Source organism: Aulostomus chinensis, chromosome 12, assembly GCF_037954235.1.
Source record: "Aulostomus chinensis isolate RoL2024-O1b breed Wild chromosome 12, RoL_Achi_v1.0, whole genome shotgun sequence".
NCBI lineage: Eukaryota > Metazoa > Chordata > Actinopteri > Syngnathiformes > Aulostomidae > Aulostomus > Aulostomus chinensis.
Window position 1 is genome coordinate 787,044 of NC_141331.1, and position 16,912 is coordinate 803,955.

Consider the following 16,912-nt stretch of genomic DNA (forward strand, 5'->3'; position numbering starts at 1 on the left):
TACAAGAGACAGAAAGATGTGACTTTTACTACATTTCCAGGTGTGCATTAAAATAAGAGTACTGTGTTTGATTAATCCGATTCTTATTCTAACTATTAAGTGAACTGGTATTATTTAGTATTTGATGGTCACTATTCCAAATCCTCTGTGTGCCCATCTCTCTCTACCAATGATATAGTTACAGCACGAAGTACCAGAACAAAAACATACAATTTAAAACCTGGTTCACCCAAGTCGACTTAATCACATCATCACAATGTTTTTTGGCACAATTTATTGTTTATTTTTAATAAATCATTTAATTGGTACTTTATCCTGACTTATCCCTTAGTTGAGCTGCTTCATGACAACAACAAATCAAGGAGAAAACATGTCTCACTGTGATGTGTCGCTCAGCAGGTTCAGAGATGCGAATGTCACGACCCTCTACATTCAGCTGGGCCTTGGAGACGCTGGACCCAGCCACCACCGAGAACTCTCCAGCGTCAGACATACGGACAGCCTGGATCATTAGACGGTGAACGTACTTCTCTGCAGTCACTACGTACCTGTGAATGCCACACGTGAGCAGTTTAGCGAGTGTCTTTCAAAATGTTTGCTTATTTGAATGCTAAAGGAATGCCAGCACACCTCTCCTCGGTCATGTCCAGCTCCTGGCCGTCCTTCATCCACATCACCTGGATGTTAGGCTCAGAAACCTCACATTCAAAGATAGCCTTCTTCTTTTCAGTTATCTTGATGTCCTTGATTTTCTTGGTGAACTCGATGACACGAGCTGAAAAGGGCCCCAAAAAGGAAGACAGATTCAAAGATTAACTACATATGATAACAAATAGGCCTGAGTGAGAGCACGCGGACGACGTGACATTACCTTCCACAAACAGGTTAGCAGCTGAGGCGGCTGAGCCGGCCACAAACTGGTACTCTCCTCCATCTCCAAAGTGAACATTGCGAATGGTGAGTGAGTGCGAGAGCTGTCGACTGCGGACCTGACATCTCTCCGATGACTTGATCTCTACACCGTTTTTCAGCCATTTGTACGTGATGCCCTCATAGTTGACTGTGACCTCAAAGGTGATGGTGTCTCTCTCCTGAGCGTTCAGGTCCTTCAGCATGGATGTGATCAGAACCGCTGCCGTGGAGAAATAAAACTGAACTACTGGAAGCATTCAATGATATGGTTGATCACAATCCTGGTTTATAGATATGGAAGAGTTTTGTTGTTCAAACTTGAGGTCCTGATTTGACTGGATGTGAATTAAACATTGGACTTACGGCTAACGGTCAGCGTGGCGGAGACTCGGTCGTTGCCACAGATGAAGGTGTACTCAGCAGAGTCGTCCCTGCTGGTGTTCATTATCTTCAGCTGGTGCAATTTTCCCTGAACCACAATCCTGAACTTCTCACTCATCTCGATCTCCACGCCGTCCTTCAGCCAGGTGGATGGGACGTTGAAGTGAGAAACTTCACACTCGAATGTGGCCACGTGGGTCTCTGGGACCGCCATGCTCTTCAAGGGTTTGGTGACTCGCAGCGCTTCAGGAAGTAAAAGAGGAAATAAAAGTCTGAGACAAAAACTAAGGGTTTAGAATTCCAAAAAAAAAAGCCTAGCTTTACAAGTCTCAGAACATTTTATTCATTCGAATTTTATTGTGCTTTTTGGTGAAATTTGTAATCAAAAACCCCCAAAATATTGGGTTTGTGTCAAAAAGAGTGGAAAATACACCGTTGGGGCATTACGAGCACCTTTTATATTTTTCTTTAATTATAACTCGTCAAATTCCCATGTAATGATAAATTATATTCAACAATTATTATGAACACAAAAATTAATATAAAACTGTCATATAACAAATCAAACTACATTTCTCTTAATCGTTTGATGGATCCCATACCATTGCTCTTTGTTTTTAACATTTCACAAAACAATTAGCAGTGAAAGATAGTGACATAAATTATTAAGTCTTAATTATTTAAAAAAAATCAAATGTAGTTTTCTTACCATATCATTATTTTGAGAAAGTGAAGCATTGGTGAAAAATGTAACAGATTTAATTCACCTGCTGCTGTGTTGCTCTCATATTTACCCAATTATTTAAACGCTGTAACTAAATTCAATGTTATATTAAACAATGATTTTGTCTTGACAAAAAATACAAAACAAGAAATTGCAAAATGGTTATACTGCCTCTTGTGCTTTTGATGGTTACCATACTCTTTGGACTTTTGTTTTATAACTACTTAAAGTAAAATAAAAATGTTGTTACTCCAGATTATCAATAGTTTTTCTCAAATTACATACAGAAATCGAGGTGACAAAAATTCTGAAAAAAATCCTTTTACCATATTCTTTTGAAACTCTACACAAAATATTTAGGAAATGACAAGTGACTTCTGGTTATGCGTGCTTGAGAAGTTGTTGATTGTAAAAGCAAAATTTGAATACTGTAAAATGCTAATTTAATGAAAATGTAATTCTCTCTTATTAAGTGGTGTGTTCACCCATTTTCTTTATCAAGCCTGTGAGCGGAGGTGTTGCCTACCCTCTACGGTGAGCAGGGCGCTGCACTGCAGGTGTCCAACCACAGCGCTGTACTCGCCTGCGTCGCTGCTGCTCACATTCTGCAGGATAAGCTTGTGAGCTTTTCTCTCTGAGAGAATCTTACACTGGTTGCTGGGCTTGAGCTCCACACCTCTGAACATCCACCTGACGGGGATGTTGTCATGTGACAGGCTCATCTCAAAGGAGGCGGTGCCATTCAGCAGTGATGTCACATCCTTTATCTTCTTCACAATCTTAATCGCTGCAGAAACACATTACAGATTTAATAAGTGATATAATTAAGTAAACTAGCATTTTTTTAGATTTCACAGGAAGTTGCTCATATCCTCACTCTCGACGTTTAGCCTGGCATTGGCGGACAATTTTCCCAGTTTGAAGGAGTAAACCGTCTCATCCTGAGTGTTGCAGTTCTTGACCTTAAGTGTGTGGATGGCGCCATGCGAGCTGATCTCATACTTGTCACTGTTTTGCAGCTCAATGCCATTCCTGACCCAGTTGGATCCCTTGACATTGGCGTGGGTGAGTTCCAACGTGAAAACTGCCTCCTGGGTCTCCGTCACAGTCTGGTTCCTCAGAGTTTTCTTGATTTTCACCGCTGCAGGATAAAACTTAGATTATTTATTATTATTATTTGGGGGGGAGCTGGATGTATGTACCAGTAGAAATAGAAACATGGGACAAAAACATCACAAGTCAATAAAGGAACAGAGGATGTTCTGATTAGGCTACTGGGCCACAGGAAACAATCAGTATCTGACACGGTGGCATTTCAAACAATGCAACTATTACTCAACAACACATGACATTGTAAAGAACACACAGTGACTACTCTTCCTGAGCCACATGAGACATATTCCTGCTGCTACTGTTTTATCTGATAGGCACATCTGGCAGTGATTCTAAACTGGAGATTAGAATTTCACTGAGCACCTTGAGACCAATGAAATTCACGAAAAAAACTAGCATGTTGTTGATGTAGGTGTGACTTTAAGGATCATCTCGGTTTAATCATGATGTGGAAGCTATTGGCAAATATTTGCAGCGGGAGGTTTGGTCCTACCTTCCACCCTGAGGTTAGCAGTGGTTTTGGAGTTGGCCACCTGATAGGTGTACTCGCCAACATCCTGAGGTCTGGTGATGTGAATGATAAGGCGTCGTACGGCTCCTTTCACCTCGTTCACTACATTCTCATTAAAGTCAACAAGTTGACCTTCCTTCAACCACTTGCCCTCAGTGTTGGCATTGGCAACTTCGCATTCGAACACAGCTGTCTGAGACTCAGCCACAGTCAAGTCCGTCAGGGGGCGTGTAATGGCTCCACCTTTTGGATACACAAGGAAGCAGGGTTTTTTTGTTTGTTAGTTTTTTACAGTTGGGGGACAGAGAGACCTGGAGGAAAGTCGTGTTGACTCTCAGATCTCAGGTCAGAATCGTGCTTTATCGTTTCTATCTACCAAACATACCTGAGACAGTAAGCTCAGCACTGGAGGTCTTTTCACCAGCATGGAATATGTACTGTCCCTCCTCATCCTTCATAGCATCGATTACTGTCAGAGAGTGAGCCTTGCCCTTGGTCTCCATCTTGTATTTGGGACCAGCTTTGAGCTGTTGGCCCCTGAAGGTCCAGACCGGATCAATACCAGAGTGAGAAACTTCGACATCAAAAGTGACATTCTGGGATTCTGAGCACACTTTGTCCTTCATATGCTTCACGATGTGCACCTCTGTAAACAACAACAACAACCAGTTCAACTCCAATGAAAAAGTTGAAGAAATTCAGCAGAAGGTCTGAATTGCAAAAGGCAGGTTAGGGAGGAATATATTCAATCTCTCTTACTTTCCACTGATAGCCTACAGCTGGTGTCGACCTTGCCGACCACCAGTTTGTAATGTCCCTCATCGGAGGCATACGTCCTGCTGAAGACGAGGCGCTGCTTGGTTCCTTTCGCCACCATCTGGATCCTGTCACTGGGGGTCATCACTTTATCATTGTGGTACCATTTTACTGAGCTGATGTCCTGTGCAGAAATCTTGGATTCCAAAACAGCCTTCGTGCCTTCAATAGATGACACATCTTTAAGTGGCACCACGATGTCAATGGCTGCAAAGAGAGACATGAAAATGATTCTCACATAGGTCTAAATATAAATCATCTTAATACTGTTACAGAAGTCGCTGGTCATACAACAAGAAAACTTGTCTTACTCTGAACGTTGAGTTTACAGGAGGTGGTGATATCCTGGGCCGGAACCACAAAGGAGTAGGAAGCTGCATCGTCCCGACTGATGTTCTCCAGCAGAAGCTTGTGAACTGTTTTATCAATAATAATGTGGATGCGGTCAGAGGCAGAGATGGCCTGGCCATTCTTCATCCATGTTCCCTCAACATTCTCCTGGGAGAACCTGACCTCCAGCTGAGCGATATCACCCTCGCAGAGCATGAGGTCAATCAGGGGCTGCATCAGGGTCACCGGGCGCACTGAGGGAAGAGAGACCCTTTTACAATCACTTTACACTGCAGAGACCCAAGACTAGATTACAAAATGTCACTATACGATCTGTGAGGATTAAATCTACCAGAATTATCCTTCAAATGCTCTCTTGAGAACTGCAAATGTGCCCCAGAAAGCACAAGTAAGAAACCTCCATTCAATACAATATCTAATGCCATGCAGCTAATGACAAATAGCATGTTGGAACTCAGTATCAAAGAGACTCCGGTCCTCTGTAAAGTTTATTACATTTCATCTTGAGTGAAGCACTGGTCCTCAGATCTCCGCAGACAAAGGTATATTTCCCCTGGTCCTCCTTCCTCACTTCCTTAATGGACAAGGAGTGTCTTCCCCGGCGGGAGGACATGACATATTTACTGGTGGGATAGAGCTCTTTGTCACCAAAGAACCAGCTGCCCTCAGCATCCTCACGAGACAGCTCGACTTCGAAGTCTGCAGCATAGGTCTCTGGCACCTCAATGTTCTCCAAGTGTTTGATGAGCTCCAGTGCAGCACCTAACATACAATGACATCAAGAACCGTTATGTACCAATCTACCCAAACAAGACCTAGGACAGAAAGATGCGAGATGTCATGGTCACCTTCTACATGGAGCTTTGCACTTGTCCTTATATTCTCATCTTCTACAACAACACAGGTATATTCTGCATCATCCCTCATTTCAATCATCAGCACAGACAGGAAGTGGACCTTTCTGTCAGAGTGCATCCTATATTTCTCTCCAGAGTAAATCTCCGTGTTGTTCTTGAGCCATTTGACTTTGACAAAAGGTTCATTTGTTTCACACTCGAAGGTCACCATGGTGTCCTTCTCATTTGCACTGGCATCCTCCAGGTTTTGAGTGAAGTTAATTGCTGCCTTGGCTACAAAGAGGAAGTAAGAGGTGAGACTCTGAAATTAATTGATCAAGACATTGGAAAGCTCACTGAGAGATGGTATAAACTGAGCGTACCTTGCACAAGCAAGAAGGCATGGCTGGAGGCCTCCCCAGCGACATTTGTGGCTTTGACCATGATGCTGGCAGAATCCTGTGATGTGACACGTCTCATTACCAGCTCACATACATGGTCCTCAGGCCAGTACCAGTACACACGGTCAGACTTCTCCAGAGGAATGCCGTTCTTGAACCACTCACACTCAGGTTCAGGTCTACCTACAACTCTTAGGCGGAAACGAACCTCCTCTAATGGGGTAACAGTCTTGCTTGCAATGCGTTCCAGAATTTTTGGTGCTTCCATGCTGGGGGAGAGCTGGACCCTCTCTGGCTTGAAGGTGGGGATGGTCACTTTGCCCTGCTCCTCCATCTTCTTCCTTTCAGCCTCTTCTTTCTCTTTAAGGTGATGAAGCAGCTCATCCTTTGTTTTCTTCAGCAAGTCTTCATAGGAGTCGTCCCTCTTACGAGACTTGAACTCCACAGCAGAGATCGACTCATAGAAGCCTTCCTCTGTCCTGCGCTTGAACTTGCTCTTTAGCTCATCAGACTCCTCTGACATTTTCTCATGAACAATTCTATGCGTCTTCCTCAGTTTAACAACTTCTCTGTCCTGTGTGGCATCACCAGGTTGGTCCACCTTCACCACATCAAAGCTGATTCTGCCAGGCTCTTGGGGAGCCTCTGCAGCCTTTTGTTCTGGAGCACGACGCAGGACTGATCTAAAGTCCTCTTTCTGTTGGATTTCTAGTTTCACAATGTGCTCAGTTGTACCCAGAGGATTGTCAGCAACTACCCTGACCTCTCCTGAATCATAGGACTTGATATCAACAATCTCCAAGTAGTAAATACCATCGTAACGAAGTCTGTATCTCTTGCTCTTACGAATAAGTTGTCCGTTAAGGTACCAGTTGACCTTGGGTGCTGGATAACCAGTCACTCTACAGCGGAATCGGGCAATGTCACCTTCCAGTACTCTGGCTGGTTCGGGAAGCAGGACAATATCAGGTTTGGTCTTTTCAGTTTCCTCATCTGTAGTGACTCCAGCAGGTCCGCCTTCATGAACTATACGCTCTATCTCGTCGATTCTGTGTGCCCCCTTCCTGCCTTCAGGAAGCTGTGTTTCCTCAACAAGACCCTTTTCATCCTTGACTATCAGAGTGGCAGAGGTCTGGTCAACTCCGAACTTGTTACTTGCTCTGCAGGTGATAACGCCACTGTCACGAGCATATGCAACTTCATAGTCAAGGCTGCAATAGCCAAATTCATTGACCATGCGAAGCCTGTTAGCAGCCTCCAGGGGTTTGCCATCATGAAGCCACTCCACAACCATAGTGGGGTCACCAATGGGGGTCAGTCTGCACTCGAAATGAGCTGGACCAAAACGCTTCATTCTAATAGAGGTCAACTTCTTTTTAAACATAGGTTTCTGCTGCTTCTCTTTGTCGTAAAGGTCTCCCTCCTCCCACTGCTCTTGGCCATAACGGAGGTGAAGGGGTTCCAACTCAGGGGCAGCGATCTCCTTGGCCTTGTAGGTTCCTTTGGTAATGATGAGCTTCCTCTCAGTTTGTGGTACAGCAAAGTCAACCTCAACATTGACCCTGCAGCGGGTGGTGTCTCTGCCAGCTTTGTTGATGGCCGTAGCAGTGTACCAGGCACTGTCTGTGCCTGAAGCAGAAGGGATTTGGAATTTTGCCTCTCCTTTAGTGCCATCAATCCTGAAAAACACATAACTGTTCAGACTCATCCATCAGGATATTTGGTTCACTTCTCAACACTTTAGCATTTTAATTGTGCATTTGTCTTTGGGGGGTGCTTGCTACATCAGTACAGCATCAGGTACAGTTCAAAATGATCAAACATCAACTTCAAGTCTATTAAAATCTTTTTAAAACTGACTGTTTGGAGACACTTTGAAACCATTGTATAAGACAGAAAATTGGAGTTCGACTGCAGCATTTCCTTCATATTGCGTCCTGGGTGAGCATGTCAATGTAAAATGCATGCTGATGCCACATAAGGCAAAGGCTGTTTGAAGGCATTTATAGAAGATACTTCACTCTAAATGGAGGCAAAAGGGCAAAAGGCAGCAACTTTCTATTTTTGAACTGACACATAAGAAAAAAAAAAGTAGTTAAAAGTCAAAGACTCATACTTGATATGTGGATGCTTGTGTGGGCTGATAATGTCACTGTTCTTCAGCCAGACAATATCAGGGAGGGGGTTTCCAATGGCTTTGACGGCCAGCTCAACCAGAGTTCCCTGCTTAACTGTAATATTCTTCAGCTTCTCAACAAACTGAGGGCGAGCCAGGCTTTCACGGGCTGTGGATGATAAGAATAATATCCAGGTCAGGTTGTCACCAAGTATATGAGACTGAGCTGATCAACACAATAAACCTGTGATGGAAAATTACCATCAACACTTAGAGTTACAGAGACAGTGGTTCGCCCAGCTCTGTTCTGGGCTACAACTGTCCACTCTCCAGAGTCTTTAGGCATGGCTGGAACGATGATCAGGGACTGGATACCGTCCTCTTTAATTACTATCTTGTGGGTGTAGTCATTGATCACTTGTTGTCCTGGACACAAAAGTATAAAATTGCTTCACCAGTGCAAGGACAAACAGATATTGTGTACTATGTTGGACCCTTGGAAATATTTCCTTTGCATACCATTGTGGAACCAGTATGTGTCGGGCATCGGTCTGCCAACAACCTTCAAGTCAAATCTGGCAGTTTGCCCCTCGGAGCATTTTAGTGAGGAAGGCTTCATGACAAACACAGGCTTGTAGAGTCTCTCTAGCTGAGCTTCGTCCGTCTCATCGAGCCTTCGGGCAGGTGAACGTCCAGGAGAACGGCTGGGTGAGCGTCTGGGAGAACGTCCAGGAGAAAGGCTGGGAGAACGGCCTGGTGAGGAGCTCACAGCACGAGGAGATGTAGATCTGACAAAGAATTACAAGTCATCAAAGTTGTGGAGCTGATGGTTAAGTGTTGCTTTCAGAAGGGCAATGCTCCTACTGCTGGAGCCAGCTGCATTAATGACAATGGCTGCCTCCGTTTTTACTTAAGCTAAGTTATCTATGATCATCTGTTGACAAGGCAGCACTGCACCACTCCAGCATTCAAACAACCACTCCATTTCAAAAGACAAAGCTTACCAAAATACAACAGAGAAGGTCTAGTGTAGTTAATATCAGCTGAAGCTGTTTTATTAGTATTGTTGAGGGTTTAAGGACATAAAATCTTACTGAATCCTCTGAATCGCGGGCTGTGGCGTGTATCTCGGAGGCGTCACTGCCCCAGATGGCTCCACGTAGAGTTTTCCAGAGCTGACAGCGTTTCCTTTCATGTTGGCAGCAAAGGCAGTGTACACGCCCTCATCCTCGGGCAGAATTACTGGCAGACGCAGGCTGGCTCGTCCATCCTGAAGCACCTCGACCTGGTAACGGCCACCAGGCCTGACACGCTGGCCATCTTTGTACCAGGCAATCTGGCAGAAGACAGAAGTCACTTCGACACCACGGAGGACCCCAAGCCCCTACTAATACATGCCAGTGTCTTCATAATTTTGTACCTTTGGCAGAGGATTTCCAGCCATTTTGCAGTGGAACGTGACGCCCATTCCCTCCATGATCCGGTAGTTCTTGACTGGCGTGTCGAAGGCCGGCTGCACTGCCTCCTCGTCTGATATGGTCACCATCTGCTCTCCATCCTCCATCACCAACTCGGTGTAGGTGATCCTCATGATGCGGAGCTCAATCTCCTGGATGATCCTTTCTTCAAAGGCTGAAATGAGGAATTCCTGCAAAAAAAGTTTGTAATGTTTCCCCTAAGTACTCTTGAATGATGACCATGTAAACAGTTTGGGTATTAGAGACCTATGAGTACCGTTTCTGAGACGAAGCTCATTGGAGTCATGATTCTCCTCTGCTCCAATTCATATTGACTCATGACAACAGACGGCTCCTGAACAACTGTCGCCACCACTTCAGTTTTGTAAGTCACGTCGCACTGCTTCATGTAAGCTTCATATTCCTCTGTGAACATGGAAATACACACACTGTGTTCAACAAATCCTTCCTAAATGCACTGAAATTAGTTTCCAATGAGAGGTTTACTTCCTGCCTCGAGCAATTCAGATTGGCCAAAAAACAAAAGGAGTCTGATACCTTCCTCCAGGAGACCGGCAGAGGCGGAGGCTTCTCCATGAGGATTCTTGGCAAAGATGGAGTATTCTCCAGCATCATCAGCGAATGTCATAGAGATCTCCAACCTGCATTCTCCAGTCTCCTTCTTGTAAGCAACTTTGTATCTGATGGTGAAAAAATGACACTTAATATTCCGATATATGTGACAACTCATCTCAGTATCTCGGCAACACATGGCCAGTCTGGAGTCAATTTAAGTTAAACCAGGTTACAAAGAATGCTGGCATGAGAATATGACAAGAAAATGTTCAAAGGAAGATTTTGCTACTCTGGTATCGTCTTTGTGCTTGTGCTATACAGCTGCCTGGACAAGAACGGAAGAAAATGATTCCTTAAGGCAGTAGGATTTTAGAGAGCCAGAGTTAACAGACTTAACAGATTGTTCAAACGTGAGGGGAGTCTTGTACCTGTATCCAGTCGTGAGCGGCACACCACTCTTCTTCCAGATGATGTGTGGTTTGGGGTTTCCTCCAACCTGGCACTCAAAGACAACACTTGCCCCCTCTACCAGTTTCTGAACACTTGGTTTCTTGATGAAGAGGGGAGCAGCAGTCTCTGCTGCACTCACCTCCGTCACCACCTGCTCCTTCGTCTCAACAGTGACACTGACAGAAACCAAGAGCTCCATCAAAGACCAAAACAACGCAGACGTACCTGTAATATCACAATGGCCAGTCAAGAACAAAACATGGACTCACATTTTCTCTTGAGCAATCCCTGCTTCAGTGATAGTCATCGTCTCCTCTCTGCTCTCGATTTCTTCTGAAACTACAAGAGATAAAAGATAGTGAAGCCTAGATCACCTGGGGTGACATCCAGGTGACTACATGCACGTTTTGTCAAACTCAGTCTCAGTCTCAACTCTGTCCTCTGTTACCTTTGACGAGCAGATAGCAGGAAGTGCTGACGGTTCCTGCCTCGCTGGTGGCGGTGCAGGTGAAGCGTCCGCTGTCTTCAGCGAATGCCTCGCGGATCACCAGCCGGGCAAATCCATTCTCATAGGTAATCTGGAAATCGATGGAGCTCTCAATCTTGTAGTCCTCCCTGAACCACATGATGACGGGGGCGGGCTGACCGCTGATCTGGCACTCCAGGGTCACTGACTCGCCCTCCGTCACTGTGACATTGTTCAGGCCCTGAACAGAAAACAGTGACACCTTCAGACTACAGTTCAGAACTGCATCCGAGGTCGGTATCGCAACCGATTCCTGTTCTTTTTGAATTTCCTGCCCCACTCAGCAATTCAGAATTTATACCACCTGACACTTAACACTGACACAACTTCACTACTGACAGGCTTCCTTTGGTGATAGTTTGCTAATACTTATACCTAAACTCTTTAATAACATGCAGAGAGATTTCAAAATAATACATTTAGATTAAATACCACAATTTTTAATTTTTTTTCCTGACAAAGGCAAACATCTCACATAACTTGATGTAAAAATCAAAGGAACTCTGGCTGAAAAAGAGTGTAAGACTAGTAATTCATAAACACTGCTTTCAAACTTGATGGGAGTTAGCAGTTCAAGTGTTTACAATTCAACACAGAATCTTGTATTATTATACTTGGGCCAAAATGTGATTAAAAAAAATTCAGCTTTGGAAAGTAGCTTTACTTTGAAAGGGAACAGGAAAAGTACTCACAGCAACTAAGGTGGGAGGAACCACTGGCTCCTGGGCTCTGGTGGGCATCGCGACCGCCTCCTGAGGACAAACAAGAGGACAGTCATAGGTGGTCAAACTCAGATGAGCGAAGATGGGCCAAACACATAAAACCCTCCAGGGGCCGACAAAGAGATGAAGGTGAAGCAGGGGGAGGAAGCTGAATCCTCAGGAGGCGGGTGAAGGGCAGCATGTGATCGGCTGCGTTAGAGTGAGGAAGGGGAACGCTGGTGACAGTCCACACGAGGTTAAAATGGAGCAGTGACGGGGGGTGGGACCAACCTGAGGTTCCCAGTCCTCAAACTCCTCCCCGCCCACTCCATGAACCCTGCTCGCCTGCAACTCAACCTGACTCTGATATCTGGCATCTTTAAAGGGCGGTGGGAGGGGCTCTGGCATCACGTGCATCTCCACTGCTGCTCGGCGAGACGGACTGGGAGACTTGACAGTCTTGATGATCTTCCTGTGAGCGGAGGGTGAGGACAGCTCTTTCTGCAGAGTAGCAATGGCAGTGCCGGCGATGGACACCTGACCGAGCCAATGACAACAACGTTATCCAAAGTTCAGTCCTTCGTTAAGTCGGGGATTAGTGGGCGTTGGTGAGCATTCATGGAGAGGGAGGGACGTTTTCTTAATTGATGTAAAGACGACCAGGTGACCACAGCACGATGCTGTTAACAGGTGAATTTTCCATTAATCAGCATTTTCTTCTGAGCAAACACAAAGCCGACCTACAGGAAGTTACTGCACAAAAAAGACGTGTAAAGATCGAACTATCACACATTTTCATCGGACGAAAAGCTGTCAACTTTTAAAAAGCCTGTTTTTGATTTGAGCTGCAGGTTCAGCATGGTGTCCCTGTTCTACCAGCTGTGATACTGTGGAGGTCAGGTGATATTTTAAGATGGGTGCTACTGTGAGGAGGAACTGAGAAGCTGCACGCCACATTAACACAGTGGAAAGTGCTCGTTAAGATGGTGTGTTAAAGATGAGATGGGGGTTTTCGAAGTGATGACGACGGCAGACAGTGGCTCGTCTCCTTACCTCGTGGCTCACCTCAGCTTTAGGAACAGAAACTTTAGAAACTGTGAAATGAGGAACTGGTGGAGCTGTGACACCAGTGTCCACATGGGACGTTTCTCTCGTTCTCTGAATCTGGAGCAACCAACATAGCTGATTAAAAAAACTGAGACCCTGAAGTCAAATCATTTCAGCATGAATTCAGTGAACTCCTCCGACCTGGGAGACCTGGGAGACCTGGGAGACCTGGACTGTCTGCTGTTCTGACATAACAGCTGCTGGTTCAGCTGGCAGTGTTTTGGTAAGAAACTGTTTCTCTGCAGCCACCTCGACTTCTACAGCCTCCTCTTCAGCTCGGCCAGCCTCCACGTGCACAGGCTGGCGGACCCGAGCCAGGTCAACGGCGGCCACTACAGTGGCCACTGCTTCAGCTTTTTTCTCTCCCTCCTCCTGGGCACACAACCAGCAGCACACAGAGCTCAAGATGGCTGTCAGGTCGAAGCCCTGAGGACTTCCAGCTGATATGTCAAAGATAACACAGATCTGATCTTTTCATCTCAAGTGGTGTAACTCACACACACCACCGTGTACAGTCTAAATTCTCCAGGCAGGATTCTGACTTAAACCCAGCTGCTGAAAACTTTCACACTCACGGTCTACACCAACCTCACAAATTTAGAGTAACAATGTAACAGGCGGACATTTTAGGAGTGGATGTGTTTCCCGCTCTGTCATGCTCACCTCTCTGGTGGCAGCAACCTGCTGCTCCCAGTGTTTCTCCATGTGCAGCTGGGTGGCGCTGCTCACACTGGTCATTGTGGTGTAGCTGGCTTCAGCCAAGTAGTCTCCCTGCTTCCATGGCGGCAGCACCTCAGCAGTAACCGCGACCTATAAGACCACCATGATGATGGAGGTTACAGGATGCAGCTCCCCATCGGCACACACTATTTTTCAGAACATGAACATGATAGATGGAACTCTAATATGCTGCGTACCAGGGCTCTACGCCCGCACCACTTGAGACCTGAGTGCAGCTCATTGTAACTTGGTTCCCACATCCGTCTGTCATAACACACACGTCGGTCCCCTAATATCTCCCCTATCAACACATACGACAAGGCCTATATGTTCCCACCATATGTACTATCAGAGGAAAAACGACTCTGGCTTCAGCTGATGGACATGACACTGTTACACTGAAAACTGTTCTGCTCCCGGCTTCAACAACACAGCAACATTCAAGCCCAGATGACCAGAGTCATGAAAGTGTGTGTGTGTGTGTGTGTGTGTGGGTACAATAACATCACCAAAAACAGGAGAGGTGCAAGTCAATTGTGTAAATCTACACCACAGAGTAGTGTTAGCTTAGCTACTGATGACAAGCTCACAAGAGTACTTCACCTGTTTCCTTGTCATGATGGGAGACTTCACCGGCCTGATGGGGGAGACAGAGAGTCGGGTGGAAGGAGAAACCGGTCTGTGGACAACAGAAGCACAAATGTGAAAACACGGATCATCGTCAGAAATATTTCATAAGGTTGTTTCTGGTGTTCGTTGTAGATGGCCACCTTGCTTCACTGTCACATGGAAAACTATCACTGCCGCTCACGCTCAGATGGACCTTCTTACAGACGTTAGAAATTTAGAGGTCCTATTCACAAAGCTGTCTAGTCCACTCATCAGTTTCAGGAATATCCACATGGAGCACTGCAGACATTCCAACAGCCCGTTAGCTCACACCTAGCCTGTTAGCTTATTTAAGCCTGCACACAGTCCACAGTACATCTGATCTCTATGGCAAAAGATCTGTTTTTCAGCTCACTGGAGACAAATACCTGACCAGAAATTAAACAGAATGAGGAGTTTTGCAAACTCATCCAAGATCACGGAGGATTTCAGGGGCGAGAACAAACTTCCACATGTTTAGGGACTCCAAACGTCCATGTGAAAACTAAAGCACTTTTATGCTCAATGTGCTCAAGCGGAGCCTTTAGCTGTTTTCTGCTTTCATTCATTTGTATTGTATGAAAGTTTCCTGACAGCTTATGGATACCGGCCAAGCAGAGCAGTCCCACAAGAAGGTAGGAAGGAAGGCAGCCAAACCAGCAAGATTCATCAAAACAGAGAGAAAGTGTTGGAAGTCTTTGAGGGGCGGCCCTGTGAGTCAGAGCTTAACGTACTTGAGAGCACCAAGCATGGGAGGTGACGGCCAAGCCAGGTGTGCAGATTTGGGAGTTGCAAGTATGAGGTCATGTTGCCATACAAAGGTAACATAAATGAGCTTGACTCATACCTGACAGGCGAAGGCGTTGGCCCTTTCACTGGTCTGACAGGTGAAGGTGACTGTTGGCGTCTGCCTGTCACCTTGGAAATGAAGGACGGTGGGGACTTGGAGGTGGGCTTCGGGGGGATCTGAGGAGGGGTTCTGTGAACCAAATGCTGAGCCATCACCCCACCTTCTACTTGCATCTGGGTCATGGTGGTGGCCTGGAAACTGGCCTCCACCTTCTGAAGAAGACAGATGACACGTTCAGCAATTCATGAATCTGTGAGGAAGTACATCATCATCCACTGCCTCAGGTACGATGTGCAAACAACCTTTCATTTTGCTTTCACATGAAAATATACATTTTCTTAAGTTCATTTTTTTGTCCTCTCCAAAGCTTTAACACAAAGTCTACAATACTACTTACTTCTTGTTTATCTAAAAAAAAAAATTATAGGGAAAGAAAAAAGTCCTGTGTGCTGTCACAATTGCAGTAGACGAGTATTTTAATAGCAGTAAAGTTGCGTTTCAGTCCCACACCCCTGAGTTTGACCCTTTCTCCTCCGACACGCCTGTCTTCAGTTGCTGGTGTGTTAAACCTCTGTTTTGGCAGAATTCTTTAATAAAAAGGGAGCAGGTAGTCTCACCCTCTGCACTCCAGTCTGGGAAGTCGCCATCTGAGTTGTGGACATAATCGTCTTTGTTTTCTTAGCAGGCACAGCTTCCTCACCTGTTGGACACACATGGCCCCAACCATGTAAATGAAGGTTTGATTTGAAATGCTGAAAGAGTTTCTCTCTTTCTGATGGGAGCCGCTCACCCTGCACCAGCAGCTCAGCGGTGGAGGTGGCCCGTCCGCTGCTGTTGGTGGCGGTGACAGAATATGTCCCAGAATCCTCTGGGAAAGCCTCAGCAATCAGCAGGCTGTACAGGTCTCCTTCCTGAAGGATCCTGAAGTCGGCGGAGCTCTGGATCTCGGCTCCCTCGCGGTAGAACTTGACCACAGGTGATGGGATCCCGGCGACTCGGACGTCCAGCCTCACCTGGCTGCCCTGTCTTACCGAAGAGCTCTGGAGTCTCTGAAGGAAGTTGGGAGGCGCCGTCTCCACTGCACAAACAAAGTTAAAAATAAGGCTCATGCTGCCAAGAGGGTGGAACCCACTGATGCAGTGTTCAGTCTACCTGGGCTCTCACCTGTTACCAGGAGTTCAGCGGTGCTTGTGGCTTGTCCAGCGCCGTTGGTGGCTCTGACAGAAAATCTTCCGCTATGTGCAGCGGTCACAGAAGGGATACTCAGAACAGCGCGGCCGTCGCTGAACGAGATCTGAACGCCGGGCAGAGCGGCGGTGGAAAGAACCTGGCCATCACGAAACCAGCTCACCTCGGGAACTGGAGAACCTGGAGAGGAGAGAAGGAGCTTGATCGAGAGAAGCACTTGGCTTGACTTGGCTCGTGTGTGAATGATGAAGAGTTTACGCAGGAAGAATCTTCGTCTCCCTGCAGCATTACAGTGTCAGAAGCAGCACAGCAACGATGATGCCGTTTCTTACCACTAACTTGAGCCTCGAACGTCGCGGCACTACCCTCAAGTGCCACGACGCTCTGCAGCGGCTGCGTGAACGTCGGCGCCTGTGTTGACATGTTGATTGGCACCCTGCAGGGAGATGAAAACAACCGTAAGAACCAAAAGACCTTGAAGTCAAAGTCCGAGCAGTCCGAGTGTTAAATGGGAGGAGTTCTTGTCAG

The 16,912-nt window shown here is 46.1% G+C and overlaps 1 protein-coding gene across 1 annotated transcript in view; it reads right to left on the bottom strand.

Moving 5' to 3' along the window:
• Nucleotides 1-16,872, bottom strand: part of LOC147251642 (titin-like) — a 204,696-nt gene extending 187,824 nt beyond the window's left edge. Inside the window, exons 1-34 of the mRNA XM_086221100.1 lie at nucleotides 16,717-16,872; nucleotides 16,361-16,564; nucleotides 15,987-16,274; nucleotides 15,814-15,896; nucleotides 15,194-15,405; nucleotides 14,302-14,377; nucleotides 13,642-13,788; nucleotides 13,120-13,350; nucleotides 12,925-13,035; nucleotides 12,163-12,408; nucleotides 11,863-11,922; nucleotides 11,093-11,351; nucleotides 10,914-10,983; nucleotides 10,623-10,820; nucleotides 10,177-10,319; nucleotides 9,896-10,044; nucleotides 9,582-9,809; nucleotides 9,256-9,497; nucleotides 8,681-8,949; nucleotides 8,423-8,587; nucleotides 8,162-8,330; nucleotides 6,028-7,724; nucleotides 5,657-5,938; nucleotides 5,304-5,570; nucleotides 4,769-5,041; nucleotides 4,401-4,664; nucleotides 4,027-4,287; nucleotides 3,624-3,884; nucleotides 2,895-3,158; nucleotides 2,544-2,804; nucleotides 1,276-1,536; nucleotides 872-1,132; nucleotides 631-775; nucleotides 380-548 (exon numbers count right to left, since the gene is read on the bottom strand). Of these exons, the coding sequence (XP_086077226.1) occupies nucleotides 380-548; nucleotides 631-775; nucleotides 872-1,132; nucleotides 1,276-1,536; nucleotides 2,544-2,804; nucleotides 2,895-3,158; nucleotides 3,624-3,884; nucleotides 4,027-4,287; nucleotides 4,401-4,664; nucleotides 4,769-5,041; nucleotides 5,304-5,570; nucleotides 5,657-5,938; nucleotides 6,028-7,724; nucleotides 8,162-8,330; nucleotides 8,423-8,587; nucleotides 8,681-8,949; nucleotides 9,256-9,497; nucleotides 9,582-9,809; nucleotides 9,896-10,044; nucleotides 10,177-10,319; nucleotides 10,623-10,820; nucleotides 10,914-10,983; nucleotides 11,093-11,351; nucleotides 11,863-11,922; nucleotides 12,163-12,408; nucleotides 12,925-13,035; nucleotides 13,120-13,350; nucleotides 13,642-13,788; nucleotides 14,302-14,377; nucleotides 15,194-15,405; nucleotides 15,814-15,896; nucleotides 15,987-16,274; nucleotides 16,361-16,564; nucleotides 16,717-16,807 (8,307 nt within the window). The 5' untranslated portion in view covers nucleotides 16,808-16,872. The remainder of the gene's footprint in view (nucleotides 1-379; nucleotides 549-630; nucleotides 776-871; nucleotides 1,133-1,275; nucleotides 1,537-2,543; nucleotides 2,805-2,894; nucleotides 3,159-3,623; nucleotides 3,885-4,026; nucleotides 4,288-4,400; nucleotides 4,665-4,768; nucleotides 5,042-5,303; nucleotides 5,571-5,656; nucleotides 5,939-6,027; nucleotides 7,725-8,161; nucleotides 8,331-8,422; nucleotides 8,588-8,680; nucleotides 8,950-9,255; nucleotides 9,498-9,581; nucleotides 9,810-9,895; nucleotides 10,045-10,176; nucleotides 10,320-10,622; nucleotides 10,821-10,913; nucleotides 10,984-11,092; nucleotides 11,352-11,862; nucleotides 11,923-12,162; nucleotides 12,409-12,924; nucleotides 13,036-13,119; nucleotides 13,351-13,641; nucleotides 13,789-14,301; nucleotides 14,378-15,193; nucleotides 15,406-15,813; nucleotides 15,897-15,986; nucleotides 16,275-16,360; nucleotides 16,565-16,716) is intronic.
• Between the last annotated feature and the right edge of the window lie 40 nt (nucleotides 16,873-16,912).